At 41.4% G+C, this 24,912-nt stretch overlaps 1 protein-coding gene across 7 annotated transcripts in view; it reads right to left on the bottom strand.

The window, feature by feature from the left end:
- The window catches only part of Rdl (Resistant to dieldrin), a 189,172-nt gene that overhangs the window by 8,502 nt on the left and 155,758 nt on the right, over positions 1-24,912 (bottom strand). For 2 of the 7 annotated variants that reach the window (XM_078177412.1, XM_078177413.1), the window contains exons 6-10: positions 22,277-22,414; positions 19,959-20,243; positions 16,222-16,370; positions 13,448-13,610; positions 3,683-11,227 (exon numbers count right to left, since the gene is read on the bottom strand). In XM_078177412.1, the coding sequence (XP_078033538.1) occupies positions 11,082-11,227; positions 13,448-13,610; positions 16,222-16,370; positions 19,959-20,243; positions 22,277-22,414 (881 nt within the window). In that variant the 3' untranslated portion in view covers positions 3,683-11,081. Of the gene's footprint in view, positions 1-3,682; positions 11,228-13,447; positions 13,611-16,221; positions 16,371-19,958; positions 20,244-22,276; positions 22,415-24,912 lie in introns of those variants that run through there. The other 5 variants (XM_078177414.1, XM_078177415.1, XM_078177416.1 and 2 more) reach the window with 3 other exon arrangements.

The raw sequence follows: 24,912 nt of genomic DNA, 5'->3' as shown, positions 1-24,912 counted from the left end.
TAGAAGCTACGGGCTTCCTCTGTCGATCGATCTTCGGACCGAAAACCTCGATGCTCTCGATACTTCTTAAGGCGGATGTTTCTCTTGCTTCCTGTCTGAGACGTTATCGCTCTTTACGTTTCCCACGTTTCGCCGGGGCGAGCTATCGTCCGCACCTGGCCACGATTGACTAAAATGTATATTGCAATATGAAGTTGGCAGTTTTCGTTACAACGCGATTTGAAGTCACATGGTCTTCTCGTGTGCACGCCCGTGATCGGGATTCTTCTACTCGTCTCGACGACGATGACCACTTGGGACCGAGTTGCAGGTCAACCGTGTCACCATCGAGTGACATAGTTCTCGAAATAGGAACATTTCCGTCCTCGCTATTTTCTCTTTTGCCTTTCGCTGATTCTTTCAGTGCTCCACGGATTAGCGCCCGTCTCTCGTTATCGATTACTGGACTTGTATCCATAATTTTGCTGTACTTTCCGGAATCAGAGCGATCGTGCCGAAAATAATTATTAACGCAGCCTGTTCCAGGATGGATGGTACAAATGTTAAAGGAATGTCGCAAGTCGAGATGATTCCGTTTCTTAATTCCGTTGCACGAAGAGATCTTTCGTTATCCATATATTAAAATTCTATTGAAATTATGAACAAACAAGAATTGTCACTCTTCTAATAGATCATTGGAACAAATTTTATTCCATGTTCCATTCAAAGAATTGGAGTTTGTCTCTTAAGACTGTGAAACTGTATGTATAATTAAAAGCTCCTTCAAACGAGAAATTACTGTAACGAAACACTCTGTAGAATAAAATCTTTTACTTTAAGGTTCCGACAGCCATTGCCTTCAAAACGAAGCGCCACGTGAACAAGGTTTAGTTCTTGTTGTTCACTTATTTTTGCATGTTGGAAGACTTCTTGTCTGCTGCTACCATCCCTTTTGAAGTAAATACTGATTGAAACAACTACCTATAACTGTTTCCGATCATATACCTTCATCGTAGAGACGTTAATTCGAAATGATTTATTTAAGCAGTACGTTAAATAAACAATGAAAAAATTGTATAAAATTGACCCTAATTTTGATCGATGAGTGTAATCACCGCGCATGAAAACATATCGTAGAATTGCAATTGAAATTGCGATATTCGTGTAAAAATTAATCATTCAATCCTCCATTGTTACGATCGATTAGAGGAGTTACAGTTTTTGAAATAATCATGCATAAATTATTGATTGTTGCGCCTTGTTTACTGCTTATGTATCACAGAGTTTGTATCGCACTATATTACTGAAATCCCAAACATCTTTTAGGTTTGAAGTTTTATTTAATCATTGAGAATTTTGTAAAATACATCTTTAATGATATATTTATATTACCTTACATGACCTATAAAAGACTATTGTGTCGTAGAGAATTCTTATAAAAGCATTTCTCTGTGACAAAGAGGAGGATGAAAAATTAAAGAGTAATTGTAGTCTCAGTAAAAAAATGTTGTTAGCTATTGTAAAAATCTTTATACTCCAGAGTGTTTCTAATGGTGAATATCAACGTACAATTTTGCAAATTTCAGCATTGGTACAAAAAAATATGTATAATGGGATTTGTTAAATTCACGCTGGAAATGTTCTAAACAATGTCAATAAATAAGAAATAGATTACAAACTAATCGCTTGTAGAATTGTTTGATAATGTTAGTATATTTCTCCGCGAAAATGTTATTAATGAAGCGTAGTAGAACCTCTTCTATCTAAATTTTCGTTAATCAAGTACCAATTACTAAAATATAAAAACGTGAATACAGATATACTAGATGTCGTAACTATTCATTATGTATATTTTCCATATTGTGTCGACTTATAAGACACGAACGCGTACAAACTTTGATAGTTAATACAAAAGTGGCAGGAAATTCAAAACGTCAAGGATATAAACGCCTCGATTATTACATACAAAAAAATGAATGTTTTATAATGAAACTCAGCACTTACTTGTGCAATCACGGTCAATTAATTCGGATAAATCGAGGTTCTACCGTAATAAGGATTCTTCAAATGAAAATGATCCTATGTATGGGCTCCTTTAAACTTCTTTTTAATTTCATTAGTCAACGTCCTTAATACGTATAATTCACAATCAATTCAAAGACTGTATTAACAAAATTTCTTGACTGAATCTCGTTGTATGTCGTTCATTGTTCACGTCGAACAGATATAACAATAAAGTCGTGCCAATTTCGTCAATGTAAACTCTATCTTCCCACGGACTAACACTGTCCCGCGGTTTCAATATGGCGTCCACTAACCTATGGAGTACTGTACCGCGCGACAATATCATTACGCTAAGGCGTCAGAAGAAATCATTGGTCCGAACCGAAAGATGGGCATGTAAAAACAAATTCTCGACGCTTGGCAATTGAGAAGTTTCATTTTGAGCAATTACGCGTTTCTCGAACCTTTGATTTTTCTTCGATAATCGATTCAGCATGCAGAGTCGTCACATTCTCACGCTCAATTATACAAATCGCGCTACACGGGGTGTCACATTGATTTCCGTATAAACGTTATCAGCTAATTTCATAGCTGAAAGTAAAAGCTTCGTACAACGAGAAGTTCCACAACATACTTCATAAGAAAGTTGCAACACAAATACGAAATGTGGAGTAAATGCTGCAACTGTACTCAGTTGTCGGAAAGCACGTCTCGCGCAGTACGTCGCACACATTTATTGCTACGAGTTTGACGTTTACATTTCATTCAGTGTTCCATTTAGCACTTCATTCCCTTACGAACCCCCGTAAATTAAACACTAGAGGAGCAAAGGGCAGAGAACCTAGGAGACCAAGAATCTCCGATAAATATACTATGTACAAATGCAACAAACATCTCTTATATCAATACATAACATAAACGTGTCTTTCACGTTTCATAATATTTTCTCTACTTCCCCAACTTTCCAACATTTTACCTATTTTACTTTACCTGTAGGTATCGTATTTGTACGAACCTCGATACAATTTTTGATTTTCCTATGATTTTGTTGTCACTTATTGTATCCATGTAAAACGCGAAATTACGGATTGCATTACATTGTGAAATAAAAATTGGAGAATTTGATGTCTAGTTATTTACGAAAAGCGGGCACGATTTAAATAATTTTTCCGAAGCAAATGACTCGTTTGAATTCTTAGTTCACGTCTGAATTTATTAAGCATTCAGAAAACCTCGGCTGTAAGTTATGAATTGTGAAAATCACAGTTAATGCAATGGATTGTTTGTTACATAACGTTTCAGCATGAATTTTCAGAGTCGGAAACGTATGACAACAACCCCATTCTTTGTTAATAGTGTACACGACTTTGCATGCTGATCGTTTATAGGCGAGGTCAAAAATTGCGTATATATCCGAAGATCGTAGTCATCGTCGTCAATGATCTCATTCGAGTCCCTTTGGAACATACTCTTACTCGCTGCGTACCAATCATCCACCGCGCTTTCCATATTAATCGAATATGCCTGTATATATTATATATAATATAATATGCGTATATATAATATATATAACGATATACATAATAATACATACACACATATATATCTCTATATATATATATGTGTGTGTATATATATAAGTTGTATTACATATATACATATATAAGTTTACATATACACATATATAGTATGTATATATATATATATATATATACATGTATATTTTGTAAATTTCTCTCATCTATTGTTTCCGGTTTCAAACATTTACTACCGAACGAACGAACGTACGTACTCTTCACTTCGGTCCCCCGACGTGCCTCTCCAGTCTACTTTTATTTTGTTTTGTTATTTTATTCCCCTATACTTTAAAAGTGATTTACCTAAATATGTGCGAACAGTCACATTCTCGTGTGTACTACGTTTTGCGTATATATATTTATATATATAATATGTATATATATGTATATATATATATAATATGTATATATTACTTCGCAATAGGTACTCTCTTGTGTATCTTTTTTTATCTTCTTTAACGAATACAATCGCTCTGTATAAAACTTGTATTTACAAGATGATCGATTTGTATAGTATTTAGTAGGTTCCTATTCATTTGTTTCGCTCGTCCTTCCCCTTTCGCGGTCTCTCCTCTCGCCCCTTTCTTTCTCCCATTTCTTAATTAATCCCGAGATGCTCGCGCGTCGATGGTGCTCTTTCGGTGATTAACGATATCGTTTATATTTATATACTCCGGTAATGTAATTTACGCGATATATAATATGTAGGTGCCCGCCGATAACGCGAATTCTTTGTTTCCTCGATTAATTTTTTCGCAAACTCTTTGTAATATTTATTTCTGTTTCTTCGTCTTCATCCTGCCAGCGGACAGAGATCGCAAATTTCGTAAATTTCCCTTAAAACGTTTTCACATGCATGTACGGGGACTTCGGCAATAATCGACTGAAAGCTCAAGGTGTCATAGTTTACATTAATTTCAAATGAAATTAAATTCAAAGCAACTACAATCTCGATTTTGTTTTGAAGTTATTAACAACCAGTGTCGACAGAAAAATACAAACGTAGATCCCGATTTCTTTAATCTTGATGTCCATCTAAAGAATTATCACTTGAGTAATCTTTGAATTGTTGCCGGACACTCTGTATACACATGTAGTATATAACATAAATAAATAAATATATATATATATAATATATATATTTACGGTATATCATATATGTATACATACGAACATACGTATATATACCTATACAATAGTATCAATAGTATTAATAATAATAATCAATCATTGCAATAATAATAGTAATAATAATTGACCGTGGTCAGTTCAGAGGAACTGGCGCGCAGATGGAAAGCACATGTCTCACGTGCGTCAGTTAATTCGTGACAGAAGCGCTTCAATGATATCTATGAGGATGATCTTCGTTTATTGAATCCTGACGCCGAGGGTCGAAGAATCGTGTCATTGAAAACTCTCCAAAGACCAACGGTTCTCAATACTTTGTATTGGGCATGCAGGGGCTGCGATTGGTCAATTGTTGACCAAACCGTTTTCGGAGCTACGAGGTATTACTTGTATACGCGACCGTTGTGTCTGTAAAATTCGATTTTCACATGTTGGAACGTTTTCAAGGGTCCACGATCCCTCGCTTATGTTTTTAGTTTCCTTTGCAATTGGCCACAAAAGTATTCAGTTATTTTATAAAGTTTAACCCTCGTACACCGAGGCAGCAACATTTTTATCAGGGCCTTTCATTGCAACAGGACCTTCACGTTTTTCGGGAATACGCGTCGAACAAATCATAAGAGGACAATCTAAGAAAAAGGAACATTTGTACAACAATGGTACGCAAGATTGATAAACGACTACGTTACGTGGTTTTACTTTGATTTGCATTTAGTATACGTGTCACTGTTAATAGATCCTGTGTACGAGGGTTAAATATCTCAATGTTTTAGTCTACGTATTTATATCTTAATGTGCAGGCTGTTTCATCCGAAGCAAGGAATAAGTATTTCGTTTGCAGTTGCACGGAACGTTCCGCGTGCGTAGTTGAGTGACTTTAAACGGTAGTTGTTTTTAAAGCACGAATCATCTCGAATTTGATGGTTTTTGAATTTTGTGTCGTTTCAAACTGCGGCATAGACCGTTTAAAGTTTAAATGATCGATTTTAAGGTTTTGGCAAGGAGAACACTAGTTATTCCGGAGAACTATCATACTACGCTATTTGCAACTTTTCAGACCTGTGCTGTTCATTTTATACAAGGAATGTTTCGAAACATATGTTCCGTAGGCTATTTACAATTACCATCGCACCTCGTTCGAGTATTTTCCTGAAATTTCCTGTCACTAATCGAAGTTATCGTGGGTTTCATAATAATTCGAAATTGTTAATGAACCTTTCCGGAACGTAATGGATTGCGTATCTTTTAATCTCAGAACTGAATGTTCAAAAAACACGGACTATATTCGTCTAAAAATTCACTGTACCATAAAGATTTTCACCGTTTGTAGACGGATGATATGTGGCTAGATTGCTACCATCGTAGCCCTGAGAATTTAGGCTCTAGTCGAAAATAGATGAAGCTTCAATCAAAGTCAAGTCGATCGGATACAACTACATCTCGTACATCCATGTACAATATTGGAAACAGTATAAAAGCGGTTGTAGCGCGTTGGAATTAAAGATGCTGTATCCTGCATCGCGTACATTTAATGCTTTTCTTTAAACGAAAGCCTAAACTTACTATACTTAACCGTTGGCATGACTGTATAATTTTGCAACCAACTGTATCATTTAGGAATAAATCTGTTCCCTTTTCGGAAATGGACAGCGATCGATCGATGGATTGACCGATCGGGTAATGTTTCAAAGATTCTAATTGGTCGCGTGAAGAAGAAGAAAAAGAAGAAAAAGAAGAAAAAGAAGAAGGACTAGCAGTAGTAGTAGTAGTAGTAGTAGTAGTAGTAGTAGTAGTAGTAGTAGTAGAAGTAGTAGTAGCAGTAGTAGTTGTAGTAGAAGAAGAACAAGAAGATGAAGAAGAAAAACGAGGAGGTTCATTTTCCTAATTCGATTTTTCTGTTGCCTGTTTCTCTATCGTTAGTTAAAATTCGCTTAGCTTAGCCTAATTACCTATTATAGTTTTTCACTAGCTACGGAAGAGCTCCCTCTCGTGCGACCATTCTTTTCTCGTTACGTGCCAGTTCCTCGTGTTCATGCTCACTCACGGCTCATAGATTTTCAACATAATAGGCACACGCATATAACGTACATACGTACAAACACGTGAGGCATGCATGAATGCATACGTGATATACGTATGGATAAATGCATATAGACACTATAGAATATATCACAACGATAAAACGCTAGTTTCTTTCTCTCTCTCTCTCTCTTTCTCTCTTTCTTTCACGTTCGTCTTTCCTCCATCGCGCTATAATAGAGACTCCAAGTAGATAACGGATGTACAATTATATATAAATTGCATTAATAATGCTTCCGGTGGGGCGGACGTGGAAGTATCTCGATACTTACATTATATATATAACCGTAATACGTGCAGACAGAAGAGACGGACGAGAGCTAAGAATGTTAATGCGCGTTCCTGTTCGCCACCCCTCTGGACCGGCCGAATCGATTTCCGTCCCTTCTTTCCCTTTCTCGTCCGCCATCTTCCGTTGTTCACGCGGCGTACCGAGACCAGACGAGACGAGAGAGGAAACGTAGAGACGCTTTCTCCGCCGAAAGTCCGAAAAATAATAAAGTGGGTGGCAATCCGGGCCGAGCTAGCGCCGCTAATGGCCATGTCGTTAATCGAGAAACGTATCCTTAACCTGTGAGGCGACGCAACGCGGCCCTCGGGGTCGTCAACGGGACGGCAAAAACACGAACTTCCCTCGGCCACTTCTTCCGTATACATTCGAGGGGGATGGCGACCAAGGAGATCCTCGAGCAAGATTACCTACTTTTATAAAGAATTCTCGCGGAGTACCAAGGCAAGAAGCTCCTTATTAAATGCACAATGAGCAAAGAGCGTCTGGCAAACGGACTGTTTGGCGATTGTAGAGAAGAGTGGGCGGCGGAGAGCGGTGCAAGAGAACGGGTAGCATAGAGAGAAAAGGTGGGAGGAATAGAAAGAGAGAGAGAGAGGGGGGGGGGAGAGTTAGAGAAAGGAGGAGAGGGGGTGTACGACCGGGATACCGAGCGAGAGGGAGAGAAACAGACATGTTCTCGGAGACAGAGGGGAAAAAGAGAGGGTGGGTTGGGCGTGTCAGCTGGTCGATATCCTGAATGGCAAGCTTCCACGACCCAGTCTGCAGCCAGCAACCACGCTGGAAGAGACAGAAGAGGGAAAAAGGGGATGAGATGAGGCACGAGAATGATAGAGGTAGGGGATAGAGAGCAGCCGGGCCGAAGAATGAGAGCCAGAGACGCGTGTAAGGGTGTATGCGACGCGAGAATCTGGTGGATCTGCGTCGGTACGCATTCTCCATGTGTGCGCGGGAGGGAAGCCCGTCCATGAACGCGCGAGGGTGCACACAGAGCGGCGAGGATGGAAAAACGCGAGCAGCCAGCATGGAGTATCCAAAAGACGGAAGTAGAACGGCATACAATTGGCGTTAATTAACTCAGCAAAAACGTACCGACGGAATAGCTACCGGGGAAGACGAAGAGTCTCTCCACGGAAGCACCGCGCCGCGGTGTACGTGTGTTCGAGGCTGAAACTAAACCACGCGCGAGGATAAAAGCGATCGCGACGCATTCTCCGTGTCGATCCAACATCTGGTTCCGCTGGCATCATTGGGGCCTTGACCTCTCTCCCCCTTGATAGGACTTCTGTTCGATTTATGCATCCGGATTTCGCGTAAAAAATGTTTAGTCAAAAGGGAAAAATTCGCTAACCCCTTTCTTTCTCCATCTCTCTCTCTCTCTCTCTCTCTCTGTCTCTGCTTCTCTCTTTCTCTCTTCTCTCTCTTCTTTTCCACACCCCTTCCGGCCACTTCGCGGCGAGGGCGGACCGTGATCTTTCGCGCTCCGTGTAAACAGAAGAGAACTGGTTCGTTTTGTTCTATTCGACCGAGAAACCTGGAGACTCGTTCTCCTCTGTCCGACGATTAGTCGCGCGGACCGAGGACGAGGCTCGAGAGCGGAAACGGAACATCCTCGAGCGTTCGCTTTGGCCGCCATCCGGCTCGAGATGTCCTCGATTTGGAATAACTTACATCCGATCGAATCGTACGTCCCGGGGAGTGTGTATATCTCTACGTAAACATTATCATTGCGACTACGTAGTTACAAGAGCTAAGGTAACTCCCCATTTTGTTGAGCCACGTACACGAACACGTACAGGGTGGTCGCGCGTCGCGACGATTCCACGGAAGTTACACGATTCCGAGGTTGGATCGCGGTTGTGACAGAGAAGTGACGGAAATTACAAAAGTCTTCGCGCTTCGTCCGACGAGATTCTCCTATAAATGGTAAAAAACTGGTATAAAATGAAACGGACACATAACGTTCGTGGCAATAAAAAAGACGTTCGTGAATATCGGCTCCGCCTCGAAATGATGCGACTCGCGTCGAAGGCTGTTTTGTATTCTTTTTGCTTTGTTTTGCTTTGCTTGCTTGCTTGCTTGCTTGGTTACTTGCCTGCCTGCTTATACTTGCTTACTTGTTTTGCTTTGCTTTGTTTTGTTCGTCGGTTTAATCCATTCGTCCGTGCTTAGGTATCGGTTTTCCTTCGTTTTCCATTCCGTTGAACGTTCGCTCGCGAAAAAATCTCGATCGTGCTCACGGCGCGTCAAGGATCAGGCCATCGTCGTCGCGGCCGACGCGCGGATAATCATGTACGTGTGTCTCTGCACGTAATTGTGTGCCTAATGCGGATACACGCGTATGCGAATCCCGTGCATACATACGTTCCGCCCGCCTTACATACATTGATACTTAAAATGTACTTAACGTATTAAGTCGCGCCAGTCTCCGGTAATGAATCGTATTACTTTTTTTTTGTTCTTCATCTTCGATCGAAATAAAAACCATCCTCGGCTTGCTTGTACAACCTCTTTCATCTCTCCATCTCTCTCCCCCGCCTCCCTTATGCTCACGCACACCACACACGGGCACACCGCAGAACACGCATTCGTACACGTAGGACAGTAATCGCGCGCGTATTATACGCATGCACGCACGCACGCATACACACAGAACACGCACTCGCTCATGCGTACAGTCCCAATTCACGCGACTCTTCTACGATCTCTCTTCCTTGATCTTTATACACGCGAGCGCCATTCGAGCGACGATCGTTGATTTCTGATCGTTCTCTAAGAGTTTCTCTCGTCACCGTTCATGCTTATCTCTGTGTTTTCCGCTTTTTCTACAACCCCTTTTCGATTAAATTTTCCACCTCCGTCGGTCGTGTCCCAATTCGAGCATTGCAATTTCTCTTACGTTTAGTTAACTTTACTATATTTATAATATGTATGTATATAATGGTAGCTAAATTGACAAGTGTTTATATCGAAGGTATTCTCTCTTTCTTCTCTCGTTTTTTAAAGAGCTACGTACCTAGACTGGCAATGTTTTAAAGGTATGCACGCCCGTAGAGTTTGCCGTTCAGTGAATTTCGTTTCACGCCGATCTCTCCTAAGATCTCTCTTCCCCTCTTTCTGTCTCTCTCGGTTCTCCAGGCGCATGGAGCCTGCTTTCCACGCGGCGTTGCGCCGCGCTGCTTTGCTCTGAGCCGTACTGGGCTGCGCTGCGCGACCGAAGTTTCCGCGGGCGACAGTCAGTGAGCAGGGAAATCGCGGGAAATCGAAGATCACTTCGCAGGGGAATATTACAGTTGGAATGTTCACGAAGTAGTCACAGCGCGCGGTTTTTAGTTGTCCGGCATCGGTCTGACCGACGACTGTCTCTATCGGCTAATCGAAGCACCGCTCGTTTCCGAGTCTCCAGCGACGTTTCTTTGTTGTCCGACACTTTCCGACTTTGCGAATCGAATCGATTTCGTCTGCCTCCCATTACATTTCTCTCTACGCTTTTCTTCTTACCTCATTCTTCACCGTTTCTATTATTAATCGTCGATCCTCCGAGTTTAATTTATACAATTCTTCTACCTGCTTTCGTCTCGTAATAATCACAGCGTTATTTTTTAGTCCGTTCCTTTCGTGGAACATTTAATTTCAGATTTTCGTTTTCTCGTAGTTTCTCTCGCGAACTGATTTCACCGTCTGCCCCACCCATGTTTCTTTTTGGTTTCATTCGTTTTTTTTTTCGTGTTTTCGGTGTGTGTCTGTCTGTCTGTCTCTCTCTCTCTCTCTCTCTCTCTCGCACTCCCTCCCTCCATCTCACTCTCTCTCTCTTTCTCTCTTTTTCTCTCACCCACTCTCTGTCTGTTGTGTATGTGTGTGTGTTTGCACGCGTGAGTACGTGTATATGTACGCGTGTCGGTAGGTGTGTTATGTTTGTTCTTTTCGTTTGTTTATTATTATTATTTTTTTAATACTTTCGTCTCTGTCTTCGATCGCACGTTCCTTTTAATGGTACGCGCGCACCGATCGTCCCGTTTCTCCGTTTACTTCGCCTCCTCCAGTAGCACCAGATCGTCCGCCACGACGTCGCTGATGTGCAGATATATGATCCAATACATTAGGTTGAAACAGACGAAGCATACCGGGAACACGATGCGGGAATACTTGTCGATATCCGACGGCGTAATACCTGGCAACAGAGGAGAATCAATGTATTATCCTGCTCCTTTTAACGCTGAAATCGGAGACCAGCATTCCCTCCCTGTTGATACACAGAGCGTGATCGGTAACGCGATTATACGCAGATCTGGATACGATTTTACGATGGTTCATTTATTTTCTACTTGTTAACTCGTCGCTATCCTCATCTGTTACTATCGATGATTGGTGAGCAAAACTACCCCAAGTTCATATTTTGCACTCGAAATACCACTAAAAATTGTTCTATCACGTTCCGAAATAATTATAACATTAGCAAATCGGTCATATAAAATGGAAATACTGTAATAAATTTAAAATTATTTGGTTTAATAAAATGATTTTCAGTTTAGGAGTACACCTTGCGACGACCAATGTTGACCTCATGTTAACTCCTTGTCATGCTATTTTCTCCACAGTTACAATGATTGGGACGTTCGCAATTGTAATGATTAGATTACAGAATTTTATGTAAAATGAGAATTGTTCATATTATTTACAAGGTACAAGAGCTACATAGACATTTATTTAATTTCGTAATCATTTTAATAAGTTGGAATTAGTGGAACAGTATTTTCAAATTCCTTAAATGTTTCTACTGTTCAAGTTCAGTACATTATGAAAAGTTTAGCAAAATTCAATACTGCTTATCTATGAATTTCATTTCGAATATACAGTGAAACTCCACTATAAAAGAAACTTTGAAAACGGCAACGAAACTGAGACTCTGTTTACATTTTTATTAATTTTGCAGGTTGTATTAACGTGTAAATTGAGTTCCGTTTGCGTTCAGCAGTAATAAGTTTGATACTTGGAGAGCACTTTTTGGAAAAGAGGTATCCGATACCCCTTGCCGCCCGGAAATTTGAGCACTGAAACTTTTCTAAGGGCTTCAAACGATTTAATTAAAATTTTCTGAACGAAGTTTCCTGTATTCTTCGACTACATATAATACAGGGAAAGCTTAAACGCAGATTCCGGTGGTTAAAAGGTTTATGTAATGCACAAATAAAAGACGAAACAATCAGAGCAAGAAACGATTTTATGCTTCAGCAACGAGAGCAATTTATTTCGTCCTTTCTCTTTGTGTTTAATATGAAAACAAAGGATCGCGAGACGTTGTATCCATTAAGAAAGATTGCTTCTATTTATAGCGTTTGTATTTTTACTGCAACGAATTATGCCGTTTAGTGAAATGAAAAGTTGTTGTTCGCTTTAGCAGAGACGGTTCCTGTTTCTTTGCTTTCATAATCGATGACACAGTTTGCTGTTATTGTTCGAAATATAAAATGCTAATAGAATAATCTTTTGACTTCGGCCGGTACTCTTTCCTTATCGGAACTATATTAAGTATGTATATTAATAAGATTTATTCGAAATCCTAATTACAGGTTTTTCAAGAAATATTACCTGAAACAATCTTCAGTGTAAATACACGCTTGAACGTGATTTATTTATTCTGCACGGAAATGAAAGTTTTAATCAAACTGTCACAGCAATCTGATTAATCATAACTTTACCTCTTACACGAGGAACGAGTACAACTTAATTAAACCTACACCAAATACTTTAATCCGTCCAAAATCAATTTAAACAAGTTTCTAGTTCAGGCAGTTTTCGAATGTTTTTTAGAGGATCATTCGAAACCAAGCTTACTTTCGACTATTTTACGAGAACAGAGTAAAAATGATTAAATGATACTTCCGTATTTCGTTCTGACATGTTTGTTGCCGTCACGTATTCCGGCAATAGTCTTCGCAGTTACGATAGTTTAATAAATATAACATATCTTCTTTATATCCACCGAATACTGGTACCATTCGGCATTGTTCTAAATGAAACTCACATACAATAGTACTCTTCTTCAGAAAAAATTGCAATAATAATTTAACATTGTCTACTAAACCAACAATCTCAAAATTTTTACAACCTCGAAGCAACTCGTTCGTTAAAATGAAAATTAAAAGGTTCAAATTCTTTCTATACTGTTAACAAAAGTTTGCTCTAAAAATTTCATCAAATTGAAGCAAGTTATTTAAAAAAAAAACAAATACGGGTTAATTAGAATGCTGTTTTAGATTTCTTAGCAAACTTGGTATGTTGAATGTTACATCGAAACAATGATTTTTTGAAATTCGAATATAAGATTCTGTTCCCAATTATGGTATAGACAGCGTTGGCAGTGTTAAAGAAGGGTGAACTGTGTTCGTACCGTAAAGTTTGCTGATGTCCTTGCCAGGATGAATGAGATGTTGCGGCGCGGGCGCTGCTTCCTCGTCGGCTCGTCCATTTATGGTGTTCTCGAGTGTCCCACCTTTGCTGTGTGCCTTTGGGTCGTGTACCTTGAACCGCACCTCCTGGACAACACGGGACCACTTACAAGAGACACGGCAGTTCGACGTGGGGTGTCCTTCTCCGAGGATAACCCCTTACTTTGGTAGATTGGCATGCGACATCGAGGATAGGCTAACGTGTCTTTCACTATTCCTTCGTCTCATTTTTTCACTTGATAAATGCAACTAGGCTACTTAACCCTCGAACGGTGAATCGTGCGTGGTCAAGGCCGGGTACTCATTAACATTAACATTAACGGCAACGAGCAGTAGAAGTGGTTGATGCTATAGTCTGTTTTATAAGAGCACGATATCCGTAAAACTTGGGTATTCGATGGAGAAGAAATTGGGTTGGCATAAATGCATTCAGTCATGTCTGAACGAATCTATTAATGTCATTTTTGCTACTGTGAGATACAGTTTTGAGACAACGACTCTGCTAGTCAAATATTTTGAAATGACCTTCTAATGCCTATTAAATTAAATAACTATTAAAAGTCACTATAACAATGGAAGATAAAGTTACGATTTATTGTTGTATAAAGCGAAATTTTTTCAGCAATTTTCAAGATATTGGCATTCTGTGACTGGAACGTCACTTCGAAGGAGATAATATTGTGTGACATAGCACAATATCAAAACCGTTAGTTTTCAAGAAAAAATATTGATCATCGACTAGCATAACTCCACGAAAATGACGAATTCCGTTGATCTGGTACACTACTACGCGACGTCAACCCAATCGAAGATGTTCGATCTATCACCGAGTGTAAACTTTTATAGAAGAAAATATATTTATATCATTCGAACTCTAGTTCGTCGTAATTGCCAACAGTTGGTAATAATAATAAACTCGATTGTATACTCAAATAAGTATTTGAAATATCTAGATTTGTTTGATACCGAATGCACAATTGTATTTAAAGAAATTGGAAGCTCGCGTAAAGTAGTGGAGTTGGTTACTGCAAGGCAACTGATTGTTGTGCGTTCGGTTTATTTTCAGGTCCAATTAACTTTATATCTATATTTAATAACGTATATTTAATTTTTATATTATATATAATCTTATATTTAATATAGAGTTGACCATCTCCGAAGGTAGGCCAAAGGAATAGACATTGGTCACCGCACAGTAACCAGCTCCACTAGAGGATTGAGAGATAAAATGAAATTTGAGAAATAGGCCAACGTATTATTAGAAAATAGAGTCGTCGCAAATTTTCATGAGCACTTGATGAGAACGCTGTGCCTATGGATCGCGAGAAACCTCGGGCGTAACCACGCGATTCACAAACTCAAGCATCAGAAAAACTCACCTGACTGTGAACAGATCGATTTTTACTATTTCCCTCTTGATTCAGTGTATTCATTCTCCCTCGAACCCGTGTTTAGAAGGGTAATTGGATTTACTTGCGGTGCGCAGGGTGCTTGCCGCATTAATGCTCGTTCCGTGCTCGCGTTTAATCACGTTTGAAAGTAGGAAATAGAGGAGGATACTAACGACGTCGCTTTTGTCCACACGTCATTTTCATTAACGTCGACCGTTGCTATTTTTCCGAACCCGTAAAAACGCCGGGCAAAATGAGCAGGCGACACCGGGCAAAACCGAGTTCGCGCCTGCGCGATTTCGAAGAACAAGTAATTAATTCCTACGGAATTAATTAAAACGTCTTATCCGGGCGACATTCAACGCGATACATCGGCCGGTTCGCCGTCCGGTCAGTCCGCCTCCTTTTCCAACCTTCTTCTCTCGTCCTTGTCGTATTCTCGCCTGCTTTTCATATTTTCCGTACCCCGATCCCTTCACAATCCCCGAGATTAAAAGAAAATTTATAGTGCTTCGCTTCGTTCCCGTAGTACAGAACCCGTCTCCGAATGGAAATTCATTTCACCGAACCTTTTAGCTTTTGACCTTTCGCGATTTGTTCGTTTTCTTTGTTCTTTCGAGTGAGAGGAAAAGACAATATTTTCGACCGAAAGGTTTGAACCGGGGATCGTCTAACGCGAGATCGCGGGCAACTTCGCGGTGAGTCAGCGGTGGCCGTTGAGCGACCATTGAACCATGATAACGAGGGAACAAGGGGTGGGAGATGGAGCGGAGGAGAGGTCTAAAAAATAGCAGAAACGAGGAGATACCATTAAACACGATACGCAATTAGTTTTCCTTAGAATCAGGAATTTTTTCGTTACGAATCCTTTAATTGGAAATCGATAAAAATGATATGGAGAGTTTGTCTGTCACGAGAAGCTAATTTTCTAAGAAAGCTTTTCTTGACAGGCTACTGGGTCCGACTAATGGCGGGCTTGCAAAGGATGGGAATCATGGAACGGAGCAAGAAAAGGACGAAGCGAATGAGGACTTTTTCCGCATGTCCCGAAAATTTGCATTTAACAGGCACGCTCTCGTGTTCGGCTGATACCTCCTCCCAGATGGCAAACATGAGTGAAAAGAATCGATCGGCGAAGAACTAAAGTAACAGCATCGATTCGCCTGCTAAAGGCGAGCTTCTACTGCTCCGTGAAAAAACCGACTAAATCTCATCGGCCTACATAGCGAAAGGCGCAAACGTGTGATCATGTCGACGGCAACAGAAAGGTTCTAATTGGAAAGAAAGACAAAAGGGGATGTGACAGGTTGGCCGATGTTACTCACAGTTTGCTTAGGCGCGTGGTCTCCGTGATCACCGGGCACTCCGGGCGGTCCTGGATTCTCTCTCGCCGCCTTCATACTTTCTGCTATTTTTTGGAAGCGATTCTTCCTCATTTGAATCCTCTTTGCCATGTAGCCCACCGTGGCGTATTCTGCGAAGTCAGAGAACCCACGCAAATAATGAGATATGACAGGCCGGAACAATGACGTAGCGAGGAGGCAGTGTCGCCGTTTCTGTGCCACTGAATGAATTCATCCTTTTTTGAAGAAGGAGGAGGATCGGACTCTGATCCTTTTGCCAAAGAATAAACGTCGGTCACGAATAAGAGTCGGTCACGAGAGTCTACATATTCCTATTAAATTTCAAAATGAAAGAGGCAAAGATTTTGCACGCTTCGTGGACGGTGCGAAATTACCTTACCAGTGCATACAGGAGCAGAACCATTCCGTTGAAATTTGTTTAATTTTAAACAATAATGAACAAAACCTTTGTTTCTTCGCGTGTAACGTATGTTGATTTGACAGGCATATGTAGACTTTTGCGACTGATTGTATGCATGTACGTATACCAACTGTATTTATTGAGTGAGGTGTGTGTTCTTCGCTTAGTCAGGATTACAGTGTTAACATTGTACCTGTGCTAAAAACAGATTTTGTCAATGAAACCTGAAGATAACACTTATACAGGATGGGAAGGTAGTCATTCCTTATTTTTAAATTCTTATATGCGATACATTGTTTGATTGTCTCGTGTATGTTGCTGTTCATGCTGCTTTTAGTATTCCGCGTCACTAGGGAAGCCCATGAAAGCAGGATTAACAAGAAGTTCACCGAAGTAGGACAAAATTTAAATAAATGATATTCTTCTATTTCTATCTACAAAAAAAAATATACGAACGTTTCAGAACGAAAGAAGAAGAGGAGTTGAATGTAATAGCAGTTCGGGTATACGAGAACTTTAACGCACCCTTATTGACTGATGATAAAAGAATAGGAATTACTGTCGTGAATGGCGAAGTGGTCAGCACATCTCTTATGCTGTTTAGGACTGAAAAGTAATTGGGGAACTTTGACGAAGAGGTGATAACAACCTTGAAGTAGATTGGACGTTTCTACGGAACTTCATAGGGGTCTGAAATACTGAGAGCAATACGAATAATAGCATACGCGACACAATGAGACAATATACATCTCATTCGAATACCTACGTTGTACATTATCGAATATAAGGTAAATCACCAGGGTTAGATTTAACAACGCCGTTAAAGCGCGCCGAATCACGTCCATTCACACCATCATTGCCCTCATTATCATACACAATAGATCCATGGAATAGACAGTTACGTACAATAGTTTATAAGCATCAGTGTTATCCCTATTACTTCCCCAACAATCAACGATTGTTTGCACCATGAAGGCGAATGACTGTTCATATCATTACTATAAAAATTTCGAAATACGGAGTGACGCCTCATCCATTTTGTAGTCCCTAGACGAACCAAGTCTTCGCGTGCGACCAAATATCAGCTTTAGTCGTGAATTAAGTTTTTCCCATGCGAAAAAGAATGAAACATATTCTTGATTCGATATTATCGCTGAATGGACAAGCTGTAACGAGATCGTCAAATTTCATCGGAAGAAACGTATCGTAACACGTTTTCGAGACGAAACTGAAATAAAAAAATATCCAAAGAATTTCTCGCGATGCAAACTCGAACCACGTTCTCGACTATAGGAACCGTATGCTGACGAAGGTTATTTCGGTTGGTCTCATTGCGTGTTCTGTTAATTGCACTGAATCCTAATATAGGATGACATATACACGCTTAAGCCCTTTGGAGTCCAGCGTAAGGCCTGGCTAGATCTCGCTTCATCAATGATGCCGCACTGCAGGCTGGTAATTTCACGAGTTCGCTATACCTTGTTCAACATCTAACCAAGAACACGTACACGGTGAGTCAGCCGGCTCTACCATCTGGAATTACTTGTAAACCATTTGGTATACGGACAAATGTTTCATACATGAAACACGCGTGATACTAAGAAAGTCTTGTAATTGGATTTTCGTTATTTTATCTTTTTAAAAACATATAAAGGACATTTTACATTTCTTAAGTGTACACATGTAATTCTGACATTTGATGTACAGAATTATCGAACGCGGAATAATACTTGTCCAACTATGAAAAGTTAAATTAAATAGTTAAATAGAAGTATATTATTAGGTTTTGTATCGACTGCTAACACATTTGGAATATTCGAGAAGACCTTTGTATCTCGACGAAGGTCGAAAATGATGAAAGAAAAAACTGTTACGATGGAAGGAAGTTTTGTTACCATGGTGTTTCGTCAAAATAATTTAGCTATATGACAAAAAGAATGCAAGTAATTTGAAGTGGTAGAGTTGTATGACTTTCCCAGTACGTTTCATTCGTTTTTATACGGGAAAGAATTAGTTTACAATTAAAGCCAAAGTTTGGTCGCGCGTGAAGACTTGGCTGGACTATCCCTGGCAAAAAGTGTTTGATCAAAATCGTCAGCTGCTGAATAAATTATTTTCACACATATTAAACATGGAAAATAATATTATATGTTTGTTTATTAAAGAAACTGAATACATTAGCTAGTTATAGATCAAATCACACAAAGAGTAGAATATTATGTTCTTCATCGGTACAATGTTAATTATAAAAGAATATTAACCCTCCGTCTGCAATCCAATTTTTATCGACGTCATTCTCTGGTTTAGGTTATTCAACTTCGTTAAATAACGCTCAACTATCTTTATAGTTACTTGTTAAACAAATTCAAGTTGAAAGAAATACAAGACAAACATGACAGAATCACTTGGGATTTATAACTAATTAAGAAATCAGTGAATGATAAGTAGACATTTAGATCTGTTAGATGTGTATTACTAGGCATAACCTTTAACAGTTACATAACAGTCCTGTATTAAGAAAATATAGTTATTTTAACGATTAAAATTAGTTATACTTATAAAAAGAAGTATTATTTTTCACCGAGAGCAAAATACTACATTCCATTCAAGCGAGGTACATACAACATTTTGAAGTATTACAACATTATTTGTTACTACGAATTTATGAAAAATTAATTTTCTACATTGAATAGAACGACTACTGTGTACAATGTTCCTCAGCTATTCGAAGAACGGTAAATTGTTTTTTGTTATACTTATGAGAAGTTTCACCTTCCTGTAATCCGAGTCGTTTACGACCCAGCCTTAAAACGATCATGTCGCAATATGGTCGAACTCGAACTTGCAGATACTGGCGTTCTGCGCATGCCATGGCATTACTAGCAAAAACTTGTTTTAGGAGAGAGATTATCGAATAACTATGAAGAACAAGAATAGTTTGGTTCGAAAGCGAACCAGTATGCAGATGGAGGATTAACCCTGATAAAAGTTGGCCAAAGATCGCCAGAACGTATCGACTCGTTGTTCACGGAATTTTGCAACCGCGTTTCTTAATCTAAACAAACATATTCATTCACATACGAGTTATACCATTTGACGACCGTTGCCATTGCATTTGGCTCCACCATTAATGAAAGTATTTCCATGTCTAACATGGGAATAATCATTATGACGCTTGGTTTCTTCGATCGAACACTCTTTGCCAGGGATAGCGGTCGACGATGCCAGCGAAGAAGGTTTTTAGTCGAACACGGGGTGTGCGGGTGTTACGCGTGGAGGAGTACACAGCGGTACTCACCGAGCAACGAGGCGAACACCATGACGAAACAGGTTCCCAAATAGACGTCGATGGACTTCACGTAGGAGATTTTCGGTAACGCCGCGTTCGTCGAGGACATTAGAGTGGTCATGGTGAGCACAGTGGTTACTCCGAGGGCCACCCGAGCGGGGGTCGCGTTTCGGTTCAGCCAAAAGCTCACCCATGAGATTATGACGATCAAGCCCGAGGGAATGTAGATTTGAATCAGGTAGTAGCCCATCGACCGTACGAACTGGATCTCGCAGGCCAGCCGCGAATAATTTCCTACGATTAAAAGATCGACAGTTAGGACAGGGGGACGGAGAGGCGCCATGAAATGTCTCTTTAAATGTGTCTCTCTCTCTCTCTCTCTTTCTCTCTGCCCTTTCTTTATATACATACATATATTTATATATATATATTTTTCTCTTTTTTGGTCTTTTACTTCCCTCCTACATATCTCTCTCTTTCTCCGATGATATTATTTTTGTTCAACATTCCCATTTTGCAGGCTCTACCGTTCTCACCGGCCTTGTCTAGGCCAGGAAAAGCGGACTTGTAGGCTCGCAAGCGACTCTCCCTCTACCTTCCTGTCTCTCTCTTTCCCTCTCACCGTTTTTCTTTTTTAGCTTTTCCGCGAGACGAAACACAGGACGCACGAGAGCTGGCGAGATGTTGTGTAAAGTTCGTGCTGTCGATGAAACCTTTGCGCGCGCGGATCCGACGTGACGCGAGTACGTGTGAACGAGAATCGCGACCGGCAGCAGACAAACGCAGGGGCTCGAGAACAAGGAGGAATCGACGGGGGTGGAGAGAATCCGACTGCTCGTCGCTACCACTGGCTTCGTGGAGCGAGGATCGGGCCAATTTACAGTTCGCCTTGATCGCTTGAAGAACCGTCGCTGTCGGAAAATGGGATTTATTTGTAGCTCTGATTACTCGTCGCTCGGCGGCGAGAGCATCGTTGGCGACGAGCACGTCGAGGAATCGCGATCGCGAGTATCACCAGGGAAAATGACTCGCGGAACCCCTTTGGAAACGATGTTTACCCTCGAAAAATAACTCGCGCGCTGATAATGGAAACGTATGGAAACGTGGAGTGGCATCAAAGTCTTCGCATACAGACTGCTTCGTTGGAATAGTAACATTCTGTTATCGCTCATAACGATATCGCGAAGACATTCCTAACCATTCTTAAAGTAGGAAAAATGCATTTTTCTAATACTGGACTGGGGACAATCTAATATCGGGTTAATTATCTCTGAAACAATCCTACATTGATCAGCAGCACCGATGGCAGCAGGGAGGCACTCATTTTAAATTCGTGGCAAACACGTGTTCCATCTCCTCAACTGTAATTCCTCATTAACGATCATACAGAGTCTGAATTCTCGGATGATGCTCCGCGAGTTGCACGTGCACTATTCACCGGTGATTCCTGTTGGTGGAGCAATTTAGGCTTCTGCCATTCAGAGTGCAAACACACGGTCAGCAGCTCCGTCTACATTCCGAGTAGGCCAGGCCAAAATAGGCCTCATCCTTCTGTCGTGAATTATTGGCGGCTATTGTGGGCACGATGAAAATATTTAGTTTCGTTCGTTACAAGGCAAAACGTAGAATTTATGCTCAGCCAGCGTACAGGTTCAACTGAAAAGCATCTAACTACTAGCCGTAGACGCTGGAAGCCTAATACCGTTTAACACGAAGATGCTGGTAGCCTGAAATTTTCAAGTGTTCCAAGGGCGTCGAGGCGAATGACTTACGTGTCGAGGGGGGTTCACACAGAGACCTAATTTCTACACACTTCTATGTTTACTTAAGGGTAGCATTCTTGGACAACATAATATACTGTTACCTGAACTGTTCGCCACAGGACGTATCCGTACATACATCTTGTTTTTATCTTGCGAAAGCAATGGATTCAGCCTCTTGCGCGAGCAGACGAACGAGTACACAACAGACAAACGACGATGATTTATGTAACACGGATTCAATGGTACAATCGAAGACAATGGAGCCGCGTTCCAACAAGGACCAACGTATTGTGGAATCAAGCGACATCGTGCCTAATCGCTCGGTAACATTCACCAGCCTCGTATGTCCGCGCGGACGACGAGATCGCGAGAAAGAGAGAGATACTGATCGATCGATCGACGATTACTGGACGTGGTTAACGTCCTTACGAGGCGACATCGCGGCTGCGGACATCGGATAGCGCTCACGTGTCTCTCCACCTTACCCATACCGTTAAAAGCGAGGGTTGAATTATTATTTTTTTTGGTTTGTTGGTTGGGGGTGGGGTTCTATTCATACGTTACCGGTAGTTAGACTAATCTCCATGGCTCGTTGACGGTGACCAAGGACCTTGAACTGAGGGAGGGAGACCTCGTTGCTGACACCGACGCTGTTCGGGCCCTCGTTCCACTTGTACCGGATGTCCCTCATGGTGTATCCGACTGAAAAAATAGAGAGACCCCCCGCGGTTGGTACGTACCTTCGCGGAAGCCCTCAAACGCGTTTCAGCTCCGAGGGGGCCTCCACTTACCTCGCACCCCCGTTCAAACACCCCAAACATATCATGTGTGTATAGTCCGCTATCTTTCTTTCGATTGCTCTCTCTCTCTCTTTCTTTCTTTCTTTCTTTCTTTCTTTCTTTCAGTTGTTTCTCTTTCATTCTCTCTCAATCGCTTTCGTTCCATTTCTATCCGTGTATCTATACTTTTTCATTTTCTCTCTCTCTCTCCCTTTATCTCTGTTCAGAATTTTTCTGTCTGTCCCTCGTTCATTCTCTTTATCGTGATATGGTCGTGTTCGTCCCTCAACGGGGAAACGAGACCAAAGATCGAACGATAGAGGGGACGTGTGAGCGGAGTTCATTCGCTTTTTCGTGCCTCTCGTTTCGCTTCCACTTTCGACGTTGCGATCCGGTCGCAGACGACCGTTTTTCAGACGGAAGGACGGACGGACGGACGGATTACCGTTTCCCTGAGAGCCCGTCGTGTCGGTTTGATCTAATGTTGTGGATGGCAGGAGCCGAGGGAAGTAGCTCGGTACTATTTACCTATTTTCCGAGGTTTCGTTCGCATTTCTCGCGAAACCGGATAATCAGACACGCATTAACAAAGCCGGGAGAAGGACTCCGACCGTTTCGAGATCGATTCGGTGAACCTCGTGGTAGTAGTAGTACCTCGCTACCCCGGGCCATGATAAAGGACTAAATTCGGGAGACGGTGGATTCGTATGACTTAAGGAGTTAACGTCTTCGTCCTTTCGTTCCGTGGAACAATATCGATGAAGTCGATCGGTCGATTGGTCGAATGATTTAACACCGGAAACGATTTCGTCCGAGCAGGCCAAGTTCTTCTTTAGTCGGAAATCATCGAACGTGTTTGCGGTTAAGGCAACACGGTGATATACGGTGCATACGGTGCGAGTTCAAAGAAACAAGAGAAACTAAGAGCGCAATGAACGTAACGGCAAAACAAACTGAACGAACTGATAAACCATCGAAAGGAAACGAAAAGGAGAACAGAATAATCCAGAAACATCGAACTTTTTTGTTGCGGTGTGTACACGCGTGTGAACATCGGTTACAGCCTACACGTTGATCATCGACCCATCTACGCGAGCCTCTGGACGAAGTTCAGAAGGAAGAACTAATAAGAGGGGGATATCTACCTGTAGATAGGTGTATGGTTGAATGTCGTTGCCTGTGACCGAGCACGCGAAACTGCGGTAGTTCCACCTCGTTCGAGATGCCGACCGACTGTAGGCCGGCGTTCCATTTGTACCGAATATCGCGCATTGTGTATCCAACTGCCGGGAGAACAAGAACACAAATATCTTCGCTCTAACATACAATAATTAGACACTCAAGTTTTTGTGTTTGGATCGGGCAGATTTCGGGGATAATAACAGGTTTTCCAAATAGGGGTCGAGGGGGTGGGTGTTGAGGTTGGCGGTGGCAGTGGCAGTGGGGTCGGGTGTCCGGACAGGAACAGGGTTTACAGTGGAAAATTGTAGACAAAAGCAAAAATATTACCGAGCACTCTAAACCGCCCCATTTCTTCTCCGCTAGATATACACTGCAGCCGAGGCGACTCTGCTTCGCTATTGTTAACCTGTGTTTCGCTACAATGGCCACGGCTTAGAGTGCAGTCTCGAGCTGCAAAATTTCTTGAAGTATTCGAGCTAGGCGTGTTGTAATCGGTCGCTAACCGAAGTGACCAAGTTAGTTTGACCGATGTTATCTCGATCAAACTCGACGGTGACACTTCGGCCGGATGTGTGTGCGCAACGTTTTAATTCCTCGTTATGGACAAGTTACGAGCTATTCGCCGGACTTTGCCCGCGTCTTCCGACTCTCGCGTTGATTGTTGTCCCTCCACCGTCATTATCTCCGAATTAACCGTTTGCCACGTGTCCATAATTATTTCGCGAGAACTCGACGCGCAGCAAACTGTTCGCGATCGAGGCAGCGGCGGTGTTACAAATATTTTCTGCTTCTAACTGTTGGGTGTAGACAAAAGGCTATCGATCCCGCCGGTCTCACTCGGTCGCGAGCTCCTCGCGACCGACTTGGACGTCGAATTTTCCGTGATCGATCGGAATTCACACCTATTTATGTTCCTCTAATTTCTCGTCGCGGCCTCGAGCGCACACATACCGCCCCGAGAAACATTCCTCCGTAACTGAATCTTAGGTGATTACGATCGTTACACCACATTCCAGGCACCAAAGTGGCATTCCATCGCGGTGCCAGCCACATTGCGCGAACATCGGCGAAATGTGGATTAAGCGATCCACGACCGAGTATTCGAGATTAACTGCTTTTGTTTTTGGAACACGGAAATACTATCGTCCCGTTCCGTTTGCTCATTTTCGTCTGGCAAATGCCACGCTGTAATTCCACACCGGTGAAATGCTTCAACCCGAACCCAACAGATTTATCTAC

Source organism: Augochlora pura, chromosome 3, assembly GCF_028453695.1.
Source record: "Augochlora pura isolate Apur16 chromosome 3, APUR_v2.2.1, whole genome shotgun sequence".
NCBI lineage: Eukaryota > Metazoa > Arthropoda > Insecta > Hymenoptera > Halictidae > Augochlora > Augochlora pura.
This window is presented reverse-complemented; position numbering and strand designations above follow the sequence as displayed.